The 12543-nt window shown below is 46.0% G+C and overlaps 1 protein-coding gene across 3 annotated transcripts in view; it reads left to right on the top strand.

The window, feature by feature from the left end:
* The window catches only part of DARS2 (aspartyl-tRNA synthetase 2, mitochondrial), a 530183-nt gene that overhangs the window by 141128 nt on the left and 376512 nt on the right, over nucleotides 1-12543 (top strand). For all 3 annotated transcript variants that reach the window (XM_069641110.1, XM_069641109.1, XM_069641111.1), the window contains one exon: nucleotides 7010-7109. In XM_069641110.1, the coding sequence (XP_069497211.1) occupies nucleotides 7010-7109 (100 nt within the window). The remainder of the gene's footprint in view (nucleotides 1-7009; nucleotides 7110-12543) is intronic.

Here is a 12543-nt window from a genome sequence, read left to right as displayed (position 1 = left end):
TGCTTTAACTCAGGATTGCTTTGAACACCTTTTGGGACGCTTTGCTGCTTTAACATCGGTGTTCCTGGAATACTGGCACACCCTTCCTTCACCATACACCCTCCTTGTTTCTGCATTCGATACTAGTAGGTTACTGGTATATTGTCTCTACGGAGCAGGTAAGAGTGGGTAATTGTGGGCGATGTTGGCTGTTTGTTTTCCGGCACTACTTGGCTGCATTTCCTGAACAATTGTTTTGTTCTTTGTCCCTCTAGCTCTGACGATTCTGCTCCTGCCTTTTCACTCAAGCCCCCGGCCTGTCGGGTGTATTGATTCCTGTAGGCTGAGCTCTTGGGGGGGGGGGGGGGGGAGTCTTTGGCACATCACCATAAAGATTTCATATTCCCTGAGTGTAGGTAACTTCCCCAAAAGAGTGGGGAGGTATTATCTGCAACGACTAGAAAGCAATCTCTGAGTTGTGACAGATTTAGGAGCCTTATAATAACGCCTATTGGTTATGGAGACTGCATCAGATCCAATGGCAGCTCTCATGCAGGCTTTTTCTGCTTTACGTACCGATATGGCCTCCGCACATGTGACTTTACATCAACGCATGGATGTATTACAGAGCTTCGTGCAGCCATTACCCCATGATGAGGAATTTGGTGATGCCGCTGCGGCGGCACCTCCTACTGTCCCCCCTCCGGCTGCAGCTCCAGTTGTCATTCCTGGGCCCTTTCCTTTGGCTCCACCCGAACGCTTTTTGGGGGATCCCAAGGCGTATCGGACTTTTGTGAACCAATGTCACCTTCACTTTCTTTGTCGTCCCTTGGCGTTTCGAGACGCTACCACTAAGGCGGCCTTCGTTCTCTCCCATCTAGGTGGCACTGCCGCAGCATAGGCTAATCCTTTGCTGGAAGCTAATGATCCGGCTCTGTATGACTTTGATAGGTTAATCCAAGCCATGAATAGCGTTTTTGATATGCGATACAAAGCACAGACTTGCGGATTTGGAGTTCTTGGCTATTAGTCAAGGCAAGACAGATCTTTTGACTTACCTGGCTCGTTTCAATCAATTAGCGGCTGAGACCACGTGGCCAGAACAGAAGAAAGCGGCTGTTTTCTATAAAGGTTTGTCGGATGACCTAAAAGATGCCCTATCAGTGGTACCCGCCCTTCCGCCTGGTTTTCCCAAATTGCTCGACCTAGTCCTGCAAGTCGATGCTCTGCTTCGGCAAAGGCGCGGTGAACGTCGGTACCCCGATATTCGCACCTCTTCTCGACCAGATGGAACTACTTCTGTTTCCCATGGCGAGGCCGAACACATGCAAATCGGGGCCATCAGGGGTCCATTATCCAAAACTGAACGAGAAAGACGGGCGGTGAATAACCTGTGTTTCTATTGTGGCCAGTCAGGTCATTATATTCGTTTGTGTCCTAAAAGACCCGCCAAGTTGGCGGGAAACGCCAAGACTCGTCCTTAAACCGGGCCTTCCGGACGAGTCGAATGAACCCGGGCTCAGATAACTGTTTTCCGTCTTCACATGTTTACCTTGCTATGTGCTTCAAGGCCCCTGGCATTAAAACCTTTTCCAATCCTGTAATGATAGACTCAGGGGCTAGTGGGAATTATATGGATCTCAAGTTGGCCGAACATTACGGACTACAAGTATTTCCCAAAACGCGACCTGAGGACATTCATGCAGTAGATGGTTCCTGCTTGGTATCTGGACAAGTAACGGAGCAAACCGCTTCACTACAAATGTCCACCGCACAGGGTCATTCGGAATCCATTACCTTTGACCTTATTATGGCCCCTCAGTTCGGCATAATTCAGTCTTTCTTGGCTACAAACTCACAATCCTGTAATTGACTGGGTTGAACAAACAGTGCGGTTCTCTTCCTCTTTTTGCATACAGAAATGCCTTGGATCCCATGATGTAGCAACATTTTCTCCTTGCCTAGCGATGGAGACTAGCGTCCCTTCCGTCAGCGCCATGTCATCTAATTCAGTCTCTGCACTTCCATTGGAATACCGGGAGTTCTCGGATGTGTTTGATAAAGGCCTGTCAGAAAAACTACCCCCACACAGATGTTATGACTGCCCCATTGACCTGATACCTGGGGCAGTAATTCCACATGGTCGTATTTACTCGCTCACTCAGAAGGAAGAGGAACACCTATGGGATTATGTGGACAATGCTGTGCGCTTGGGACACATACGCCCGTCCCGTTCACCCGCGGCCTCTCCAATCTTTTTCGTGCCGAAGAAGTAAGGGGTCTTACGCCCCCTGTGTGGATTATCGGGCCCTCAACAAAGTCACGATTAAAAACCAATATCCGCTGCCGCTCATCACAGAACTCCTCAATAAAATGACCTCCTCTACTATCTCCACCAAGTTGGACTTGCGGGGAGCATACAACTTGGTGAGGATACGAAAGGGAGATGAATGGAAAACTGCATTTAAGACGAAATTTGAGCTCTATTAATATTGTGTAATGCCCTTTGGGCTTTACAATGCCCCAGCGACATTCCAGCATTTTGTAAACGATATCTTCAGAGACTTGCTCGATTGTTACGTCGTAATATATTTGGACGACATCCTGATATATTCAGAATCCTTGTCTCAACATGTACAACATGTGCGATCTGTCCTACTTCGTCTAAGGGAGCATTCCCTCTTTGCAAAACTAGAGAAGTGTGTGTTCCATGCATCTTCTGTGGAGTTCCTGGGGTTTCAGATTTCCCAAAAGGGAGTGCTCATGTGCACCTCCAAGGTCCGGGCAGTATTGGATTGGCCTGTCCCGACCTTGCTAAAAGCTCTCCAATCCATCTTGGGCTTTTCTAATTTCTATAGGCTTTTCATCGCCTCCTTTTCCGAGATAGTAGCCCCATTAACCCGGTTGACCAGTCCGAACGTCCCTTTCCTTTGGGATGGCAAAGCGCAATCCGCATTTCAGAAATTGAAAGAAGCTTTTACCACCGCTCCGGTATTGCAGCACCCTGATCCATCTCTCCCGTTTATTGTGGAAGCTGATGCCTCCGCTGTTGCAGTAGGGGCCATCCTATCACAGGTCTGCCCCGCTACTCAACGCTTACATCCAGTGGCCTTCCATTCTCGGAAACTTACGTCGGCCGAACGTAATTATACGATCATGGAAAGAGAACTACTGGCAATCAAGGTGGCATTTAAGGAGTGGAGACACCGTCTCTTAGGTGCCAGGCACAGAATTACTGTCTATACGGATCATCGAAACCTCCAGGCCTTGTCCCATGCGAAATGTACCAATGCCAGACAGATACGTTGGCATTTGTTTTTCACCATGTTTGATTTCATAGTGACGTATCGCCCTGGTCCATTACATGGAAAGGCAGACGCCTTATCCCGCATTGGTACAGATATGGATACTGTGAAGCAGACTACCCCGGTATTACCCTCAGGGGCTGTTGTATGTGTTTGTTCGGTCTCTCCATCCATCCTAGACGGATTAAGGAGGTGGGCTAGGGATCATGTTCCTGTTCTTGAGGAGATGGGTGCCGAGCTTATCACCGGCCTTCCGTATATTAAGGGTCTACTGTACCTGCCTGACAACCAAACCAGACGGAAGGCTCTCGAATGGTCCCATGATCTCTCGTTAACAGCTCATCCTGGCCAGGACAAAACCTATGATCTTCTACACTGATGGTGCTGGTGGCCTGGTATGAAGAAGGGCGTCGAACAATAAGTCTCTAAGTGTGCCATATGTACACAATGCAAGAGACAGCTGGGTAAACCCGTAGGTCTTCTAATGAGCATGCCAATACCACCGCATCCGTGGCATACGGTTACCCTTGATTTTGTGGTGGAACTCCCTTGTATCGAGGGAATGTCCACCATTCTGGTGGTAGTGGACGTCTTTACCAAGATGGCTCGGTTTATACCATGCTCAGGACTACCTACTGCTTCTACATTAGCCAGCTTGTTTTTTGACCATGTGATACGCTTTTTTGGATTACCTACGGTCCTGATTTCCGACCGAGGTCTCAGTTTACCTCACGTTTCTGGCGTTTTCTCACTTCCTCCTTGGGTATTTATGCCCGCTTGTCTTCGGCCTACCATCCTCAGACGGACGGCCAGACTGAACGTACCAATGGCACCATTGAACAGTTTCTTCGCTGTCTGTGTCTACAGCATCAATCAAACTGGCTCTCGCTTCTAGGTACAGCCGAATTTGCCTACAACAATTCCAGGCACTCGTTGATTGGCTGTTCTCCGTTTTATGCCCTATATGGACTACATCCTAGGATTCTGCCGCCTGTCTTGCCTTCCTTAAAGCAATTCCCCGCAGCTGATGCTGTGAGGGATTCTCTGCTCGCCATCCGTAAATCGGTCTTAACGCATCTGCAAGCTGCGCAACGTCGCACCAAAATGCAAGCTGACAGACAGCGCTCACCAGCTCCTTCGTATTCTTGAGGCGACCGTGTATGGCTCTCTACAAAGCACCTGGCCATTCGGGGTAAAAGGAAACTTTTGCCATGTTTTGTGGGACCTTATACGATCCTAGGGTGCCTCAACCCTGTCACTGTTTGTCTAAACATTCCATCTCATTGGCGGGTGCACCCTGTGTTTCACGTCTCCTTGCTTCGCCCTTTTGTACCCGGCACACGGTTGCCTGCTGTCCCAGCCCCAGTCAATGTCAAAGGAGAGGATGAGGATGAGTATGAGGTATGTGCGATTTTGGACACTCGCCTCTGTCGAGGGGTTCGATCTTACCTGATTGACTGGGTGGGGTACGGTCCAGAGGACAGGTCCTGGGAACCAGCCTCTAATTTGAATGCACCCCGTTTGTTGCGTGCCTTTTGGTTGCAACGCTTACGGAAGCACAGTAGATGTCGTCCTTTGTGGAGGGGTACTGTCACGTCCCGGTTAAATTGGAGACTACCATGGCGTTTGTCCGAGCGCTACCCGACACGCAGAGCCCTTTGAGACTACAATTTCCACAACTCCCGCTACTTGTAGTCACGTGACATACGCACACTACGTTGTTGTGTTTCCTTCATTGTGGACCGTATTTAAATGCTGTCTATTCGGAGATCGGGTGCTCCTAAACTGTTGTTAGTTACGAGCTTCTGTTTCCGGACTCCTGTTTAATTATTGACTCCCCGGCGCCCCAACCAAGTCTTTGTCTCTGCCTTGCCCTTGTCTGCCTCCCGACGCCTGCCTCCCTCGATTGCCCCCCTTGGATTATACGAACCCGGCTTACTCATTATTGACCTCCCATTTCTGAATCCTTAGGTTTTGGTGACCTGATAACCCGAACATTTCTGTAAGGGAACTAGCGTGAGGTGAACGCTCGCTTCCCTGGTCATTTCATTTCTTTTTTTTTTGTCCGCTACTATTACTTGGCCAAACACTTTTTGGAACGCTTTGCTGCTTTACTTTGAACACTTTTTGGAACGCTTTGCTGCTTTAACACCAGATTGCTTTGAACACTTTTTGGGACGCTCTGCTGCTTTAACACCGGATTGCTTTGAACACCTTTTGGGACGCTTTGCTGTTTGAACATTGGATTGCTCCTGGGCACCTTTTCGACGCTTTGCTGCTTTCACACCAGTGTTCCTGGAATACTGGCACACCCTTCCTTCACCATACACCCTCCTTGTTTCTGCATGTGATACTAGTAGGTTACTGGTATATTGTCTCTACGGAGCATGTAAGAGTGGGTAATTGTGGGAGGTGTTGGCTGTTTGTTTTCCGGCACTACTTGGCTGCATTTCTTGAACAATTGTTTTGTTCTTTGTCCCTCTAGCTCTGACGATTCTGCTCCTGCCTTTTCACTCAAGCCCCCGGCCTGTCAGGTGTATTGATTCCTGTAGGCTGAGCTCTTGGAGGGGGGAGTCTTTGGCACATCACCATAAAGATTTCATATTCCCTGAGTGTAGGTAACTTCCCCAAAAGAGTGGGGAGGTATTATCTGCAACGACTAGAAAGCAATCTCTGAGTTGTGGCAATAAAGTCTTCTCCTAGTCTTAAAAACAAATTAAAGTAGTTGCCCATGTTACTCAGTTGGGTCCTCGGCTGGTCTTTCAGCTTTCAACCTCTTCTTTCTGAGCTCTCCTGCTTCTCAGTCTTTTCTTCACTCTTTGCCTTAGCCTTTTATCTTCCAGCTTGAGCAGAACTCTTGGTGAGCGTTCCCTGCTGTGTTGTCTGATTTCTCTCCAATCTCTGGTATTGCGTTTCACCAGATGGGTCCTCTGAACCATAGCCATCAAGATGGATTGTCCACTCCAGACCTTTTGGTTGCAGCACTCGTATTGCCAGGTCCCACGATGACCTGGTTTCCTGACATTTAGTTATTCATATCTCAGCATTCACTCAGGAAAGTCTCAACATCACCTGGTCTTTCTTACTCCTCTGGCAGATTTCAAACCCTGGGGTCAAGGTTCAGATAGTAAACCATACTTTATGGAAATTTGACACCTTGTAGCAGGAATTGACTGCGGACATGCATTCCCGTTCCTGACGTATTTTGGTGTATGTGCACTGTAGAGTTGATCATTTAGCACTGTCAGACTCAACCTTTTATTTTTAATGCTAAGCATTTTCTGAGGACATTAAGCTTTCCTATTAGGACCCTGCTTATAGGAGCAATGTTTCACTCTGCTCTTGCTGCCCAGTTTGTACTGCTATTTAAGGGACCCTTTATTTACTATGCAGTGTGCACTGTGTACACTCACTCCTGCCAGAGCCTCCAACAAATTGCATGCTTTACGAATGAGAGAAATGTTGAAGAGAGAAAAGAAATCCTGAGCGTTACATGAACTAAAACCAAGTAATTTGGCACGCATTCAAGATTAATAAAGTGGGGAAAATAAATGTTTACATTCTAAAAATAAGCAAAGACTGCCAATTTAATGTGATCCTCCTCAAAACCCCTCAACTCCCCCGTCCCCTTCCTGAATGGGAACATGTAATTTAAATGATACCTATATGCCACTGGCTGCATGTTTGATTTCTCTTCAAAGCTTGACTTCGTTTTCTTCTTGCAGACTTGAACAGCTTCGTCAACAGGACACACACCTGTGGAGAGCTGCGCTTGACACACCTAGGCCAGGAAGTGACACTGTATGGGTGGATTCAGTACCAGAGGTCAGTAGAGATGTGTTCGATTGTGTCCCCTGTGGCTCGGATGAGGTTGTGCGATGAGATATCCCATTTACATTGCAAGGTCTCTGCTTTTCCCTCAAAAGAATTCTTCCTCACCCAGCCCAGATTTAGTCTTGGTCCTTTTTGTCACCTGGGTAAGCTTGTCTTCATAAAGCGTTTTAGGCAGTCTTCCTTGATATGAACTCTTACATGTACTGCAGTGGCTGAAAGAGGCTGAGGCTGCCTGGTTGAGGAACTGATAGTTCAGGGTTAGGAGACAGGGTCCATGCTCTTGTCACCCAGGAGTGTGTCCCATAATTAAGGTTCTTGAAAGGGGATTTGTGTCCATCACTTGAGGTACGTCTCTCTGGGCCTGTGGAGTTTGGGTAGTCTGGATGCTACTATCCATTAGGGTTGATTTTGTTTTTCATCTCTAGGCAAAATGTTTCTGCCTGAAGGTTAATACGGGTGGTTGAATGGGAAAACAACGCATCCTTTTTTTTCAGCTTTCATTTTTCATTTCTGTCTGAGTCTTCACTCGAGCATCAAGCCAAATGACAGTGTGTGTTGCGCATATGTGGGTGGCAGAAGACTATGCTCCCTTCATCGGTGGGGTGTGTCCGCTCCACCTGGGCCCCACCACAACACAGCAAATGTTTCAGAATCTCTAATTCAATCCTCAGTTACGGTCTGCTCAAGGTTAATCTAAATCTGTGCAGTGTTTTCCCTCCCACAGCCACCACTCTAATCCTGAAGGGGATTGCAGAAGCAGGAATAGGAAGCAAACATAATATATAGGGGCTGTAAGGCTGCAGAAGTAAACCTCAGACACAATGGTGGCATATTTTTGGGGACAGACTTTTATTTAGGTTTCCCTGCCTCAAAGCAAACTAAGAAAATCGCCAGGATGTCCAAAACAAAAAAGTCTGTCACTGTCATGTCTCCAAAAGCCTACTTCTGTCCCCAACACAAACAACTTAAACCAGCTGTGCCAGGATGGTCTCTTCCTAAAGTAAAATGTTCATGGTAGTTCCAATAAAGAGAAAATATGCCAGTCTCTCAGGCAATCAAAAGTGATTAAATAAACAATGTCCATATGTATAGGACTCCAAGGCTAGGGTTGCGTTCCTTTCCACTAGACTTCTTCTAATTTCATTCCTTTAGGGCTTCTGAGCCCTGTATCCTTTTTAGGTAAATGTCACTCAATAATTTACAAGGATACACTTCTTAGATTCACAGTTCTCGTATCCCACCAACTTGGCACACTTCCCTAACAAGCATAGGATTAGGTCCTTGTCACTTTCTGTGTCCTTGACCCTCTTATTCTCAACTTCTTATATGCGTGCGGGTCCCAAACTCGCAAGGATCTAAACAGCTTGGTTTACTCTCCTGCCAAGCTGTTGTCCTCTCGTGGACTCTCTCATTCTCTTACAGAGTCCCAGACCCTCTTGTTACTTGTTGCTTTAGGTCTTTTGCCTTTCACATCAGTGCAGGTCCCAAACTCTCAATGTAGGATTGTATATGCTTGGTTTACTCTCCTGCCAAGCATACAACTTTCCCTTATGTGACAAACCTGAGGGTATTCTCACTCCTACTCCCCTTGGATCCTCTACTCAGGTGGCCATGGAAAGGCCATTGCTCTTGGATCCTGACCCTGTGGGTGGAGAAGCAAGGGAGGATCATTTGGGTGGAGGGTCCTTGAGGATTGGGAGTGTAATATACTCAGGTGAGACACAGTATTCCTCCCTTCCAAGAAGAACCAAGGACAGTAATGGGTTATTGTCAGACATCTCCCAACGACCAAGAAAAGGGTATGAAAGGCCATTGACTCAAATGTGCCCAAAAGAGAGGGAAATGGGTCAGATATAATTTGGAAAAGACATGGCATCCCCCTTTCCCTACTGACAACCACCCTAACCCTCCCCAACCTTTGTAGGTTATTGTAAGCAAGTTCCCATTCAAATCTTCTCATATAACATTTCCTAAGATTAAGAAGATGCAACTAAGAGTATTGAAGATTACCCCTTTTCACCGCTCTGGTGCTGGGGCAAAGAAGATGCCTGTAAGGAACTATGAGGGGCAGGTATGTCCCTGTAATTGTGGTTAGGCAGAGAGTTCCACACCTGCAGCCTGTCAAGGGGCTGAAGGTGTATAAAGAGAGACCTGCCCAGCTCGGCAGAGCACAACAGGAGAAGCAGCAGGAGACCTGTGAAAGGAGGTAGCTGCCGTTGCCCAGGAGGAAGAACTAGGACGCCGGCAGAAGTTCCATTGAGCTTGTGGGACCCGATGTAAGTGGGCTCTGTGTCCCCCACAAGCCTGGAATCCTCCAGAACAAGCGCGGGCAGCCGGGTCTGAGAAGGAGTCCGAAATGCCGAGGATGCTGTCCGCGTTGGAAGACCAGCATCAAAGACGCTGTGGTGAAGCAGGAAGCACATAGCAAACAAACAAGAGTTCGCAACAGTGGGTTTTCCGACCTCGACTTCAGGAGGCGAAAGGAAGTTGCAGCAAACTACCGGGTGACAGTGGAGAAGACAGGCGAGTGTTGGAGAGGCACCACTAAACCATACGGACCACAAGTGAGTAACTGTCCAGAAGAATACATACTTACCTGCCTATTGAGTATTGAACTGAATGGAAATTCGATATTTGAAAAAGCAATGCATATTGAATACCCAACTAAATGGAAACTAAGCATTGTGATAAATTCAGCACACGTTGAGTATCAAATTTATTTATTGTTTAATCAACATTTGATTTTTACAATATAGTAGTCCGATCATAATTTGTCTAAGTTAGCTTAAATCATTTGTTTCATTTGAGTTTATTGCTTAAATGTTGTTGCAGCTCAATTCCCGACGAGTCGCTGATTTCTGTTCAGCAGATTGTTCACAATGTGTTCCAAAATTTTTGCTGTGGCGATTTGCCAGCTGATTCTGTCTTCACCTATGCGCCTACACCACCAGGTTTCTTCCTCTGGCAGTGTGTCTGTTCCTACCACATGAGACAGGTAGCTTTGTCTTCTTAAACGTGTCCCCGGACAAATCATCAAAAGATGACGAATAGTTTCTTGTGGTTGAGGCAATGTGTCGTGACAGAATCGGCAACTTGGTGATTGTGCGAGACCTCTGATATGCAGAATTTCATTGGTTTCTATTAAGTTTAGGCGTGCTCTTAGTATCAAGTTGCGTGCCCATCTGTTTGGAAATTTCTTTATGTAATTTTGCAATTCGTTCAATTTTTTTGTATTGCAAAGTAGGTGTGAGGTCAGTTTTTGTTTGGCCACTGTTTCAGTCGTCCTTGGCCAGTCTAATTCCTTGATTTTGCGCAGGATTCTGCATGGGTTATGTTTGAGTTCTTCTTCATCTGAGGCAATGGTGTCAAGTAAGAGTTTGTTTTCCTTTTGCCAGTTTGTCAACATCTCACATTTGCCTGTATCCATTTCACGCTTTATCATTTTAAAAATGTCGTTGCTGTCAACCATCCTGCACTTCCTGTAGAGCATTATTGAATTACAACTCACAGTGCACTCAAGAGATTGAAGACTAAATTCCCTCCTTATTGCGACTCCTGATGTAGAATTCGGCAGTTTAAGCACCAGTCTCCAGAAAGAGGCTTCTAATTTGGACCAGAGGTTCTTTGGAATGGTCGGCAAGGCTTCAGTGCCGTATGTCACGGCGGGCACCACCTTCGTTTTGTAGAAATGTATGGTTGGAGTAAACGAAAACTTACCGAATTTTCTATCTATTGCTTTTGCCTGAGCCGCTAGTTTTTTTATCTTTTCGTGGAGAACTGATTGCATAGTGGTTTCGTGTTTGGAACTGTCCAGATGTACTCCTAAGTATTTGAAGTTTTGGACTGTCTCAATTTTTGATTCCCCCAGATGCCATTTTATATCTTCGGTTTTCTTTTAAGTTTTTTGCAGAATCATGATTTTGGTTTTTTCTTTAATCTCAAGGACATTTTCGTCTGTATAGTGTAGGAGACCATTGAGTTGCCGCTGCAGTCCGATTGGTGTCTGATCGAATAATGTTAGATCGTCAGCGTAGAGAAGTCGCCCAATCGTGTTTCCAATTTTTGGGTGGAATGCACAAATCGACCCAGCGGTCTCTTGAAGGTCCCCTATGTAGGCCAGGAATAGAGCTGAGGCCAGTGGGCATCCTTGCTTGACTCCACGTGCGATAGGAATTTCTGCCGATAAGTCTCCTTCTCAACTTAGGCGCACCCTCATCGAAGTGTTGTGATGTAGGGGGCGAATTGGAGCCAAGATATCTTCTGGACAATGCCAATCTTTTAGTTTTTTCCACAGGCGATGTCTTTCGATGCGGTCAAACGATTGAGTGAAATCTACGAACACGACAAAAAGCTGTTGTCTGTGTTGTAAGGCTTTGCTTTTCAAGATGCTGAATATCAATATGTTTCCAGCTGTCACAGCATTTTTCTTAAAGCCTGCTTGCTGGTGATCGTTACAATTTGCTGAAGCGGCCCAGGTTTGAAATTTCCTTAAGAGTAGGGATCTGTAGACCTTTCCCATATCATCAAGCAGGGCTATCGGCCGGAAGTTATGGGGTCTTTTATGTCCCCTTTTTTAAAGATTGGAATTATCATCGATATTGTCCATGTTGTGGGCAAAGATCTCGTGTCTGCACATCGCCGGAAGATTACACTCAGCAAATCAGCCCATTCCTTGGGGTGTGCCTTGAGTTCAAAGTTGCTGATACCGTCGGGTCCAGGGCCCCTGGAGTTTTTCAGCTTTTTGATTACCTCGAAGATGTCTTCTTTATTTTCGAGGTTAATCCAATTTGTGTTGTTATGCTGAAAATCTTCTAAGGATTGGTCACCTATAGCTAACAGACTAATGTCTAGATACATATAGGTCTTGCCCTGACTCTATAAGGACAAGCACCTTTTCTATATGTTTGCGCTTGCACTAGAGAAAAGCGCCTATTAGACATGCTTTTGCCTTACTTCAGTCTATCACCATACCTCACTGCACTAAACCTTTGTAAATGAATCTTATGTTCTCTTTTGCATTTAATTGTTTGTCTTTTCTTTTTGCATTCATACTCCTCAGTCTACAACTAATGTGATGTCTTGATGGAATACAAATAAATGTGAACGACCTACACCTCTGTAAACATTTCGCTGCAGAAGGCCTTTAGGGCTTATGTTCCTAAAAAATGCTACTTGATTGTTCCTGAAAGCATCCAGTTTTCATACCTTGATTAGCCTTGGTGAATATATTTGTTGTAATAAATGTACACCATGTATACATTTTGTGTTTACATGTACGAATGAATGTGCATGGAGCCCCTTTCCCCGTTGGGATCCTTTAGACTTTGACACGAGTTTAGAATAGTGGTGACCTTTGCAAGCACCAATTAATCCCCTTGTGTTTTGAATAATGGCATACAGCATTAAAAGTATGCTTTAACTATTG

The sequence above is a fragment of the Ambystoma mexicanum genome, chromosome 1q, assembly GCF_040938575.1.
Source record: "Ambystoma mexicanum isolate Mex_15411 chromosome 1q, UKY_AmexF1_1, whole genome shotgun sequence".
Lineage (NCBI taxonomy): Eukaryota > Metazoa > Chordata > Amphibia > Caudata > Ambystomatidae > Ambystoma > Ambystoma mexicanum.
The sequence above is the reverse complement of the archived record's forward strand: the minus strand, read 5'-3'. Positions and strand labels throughout refer to the sequence as shown.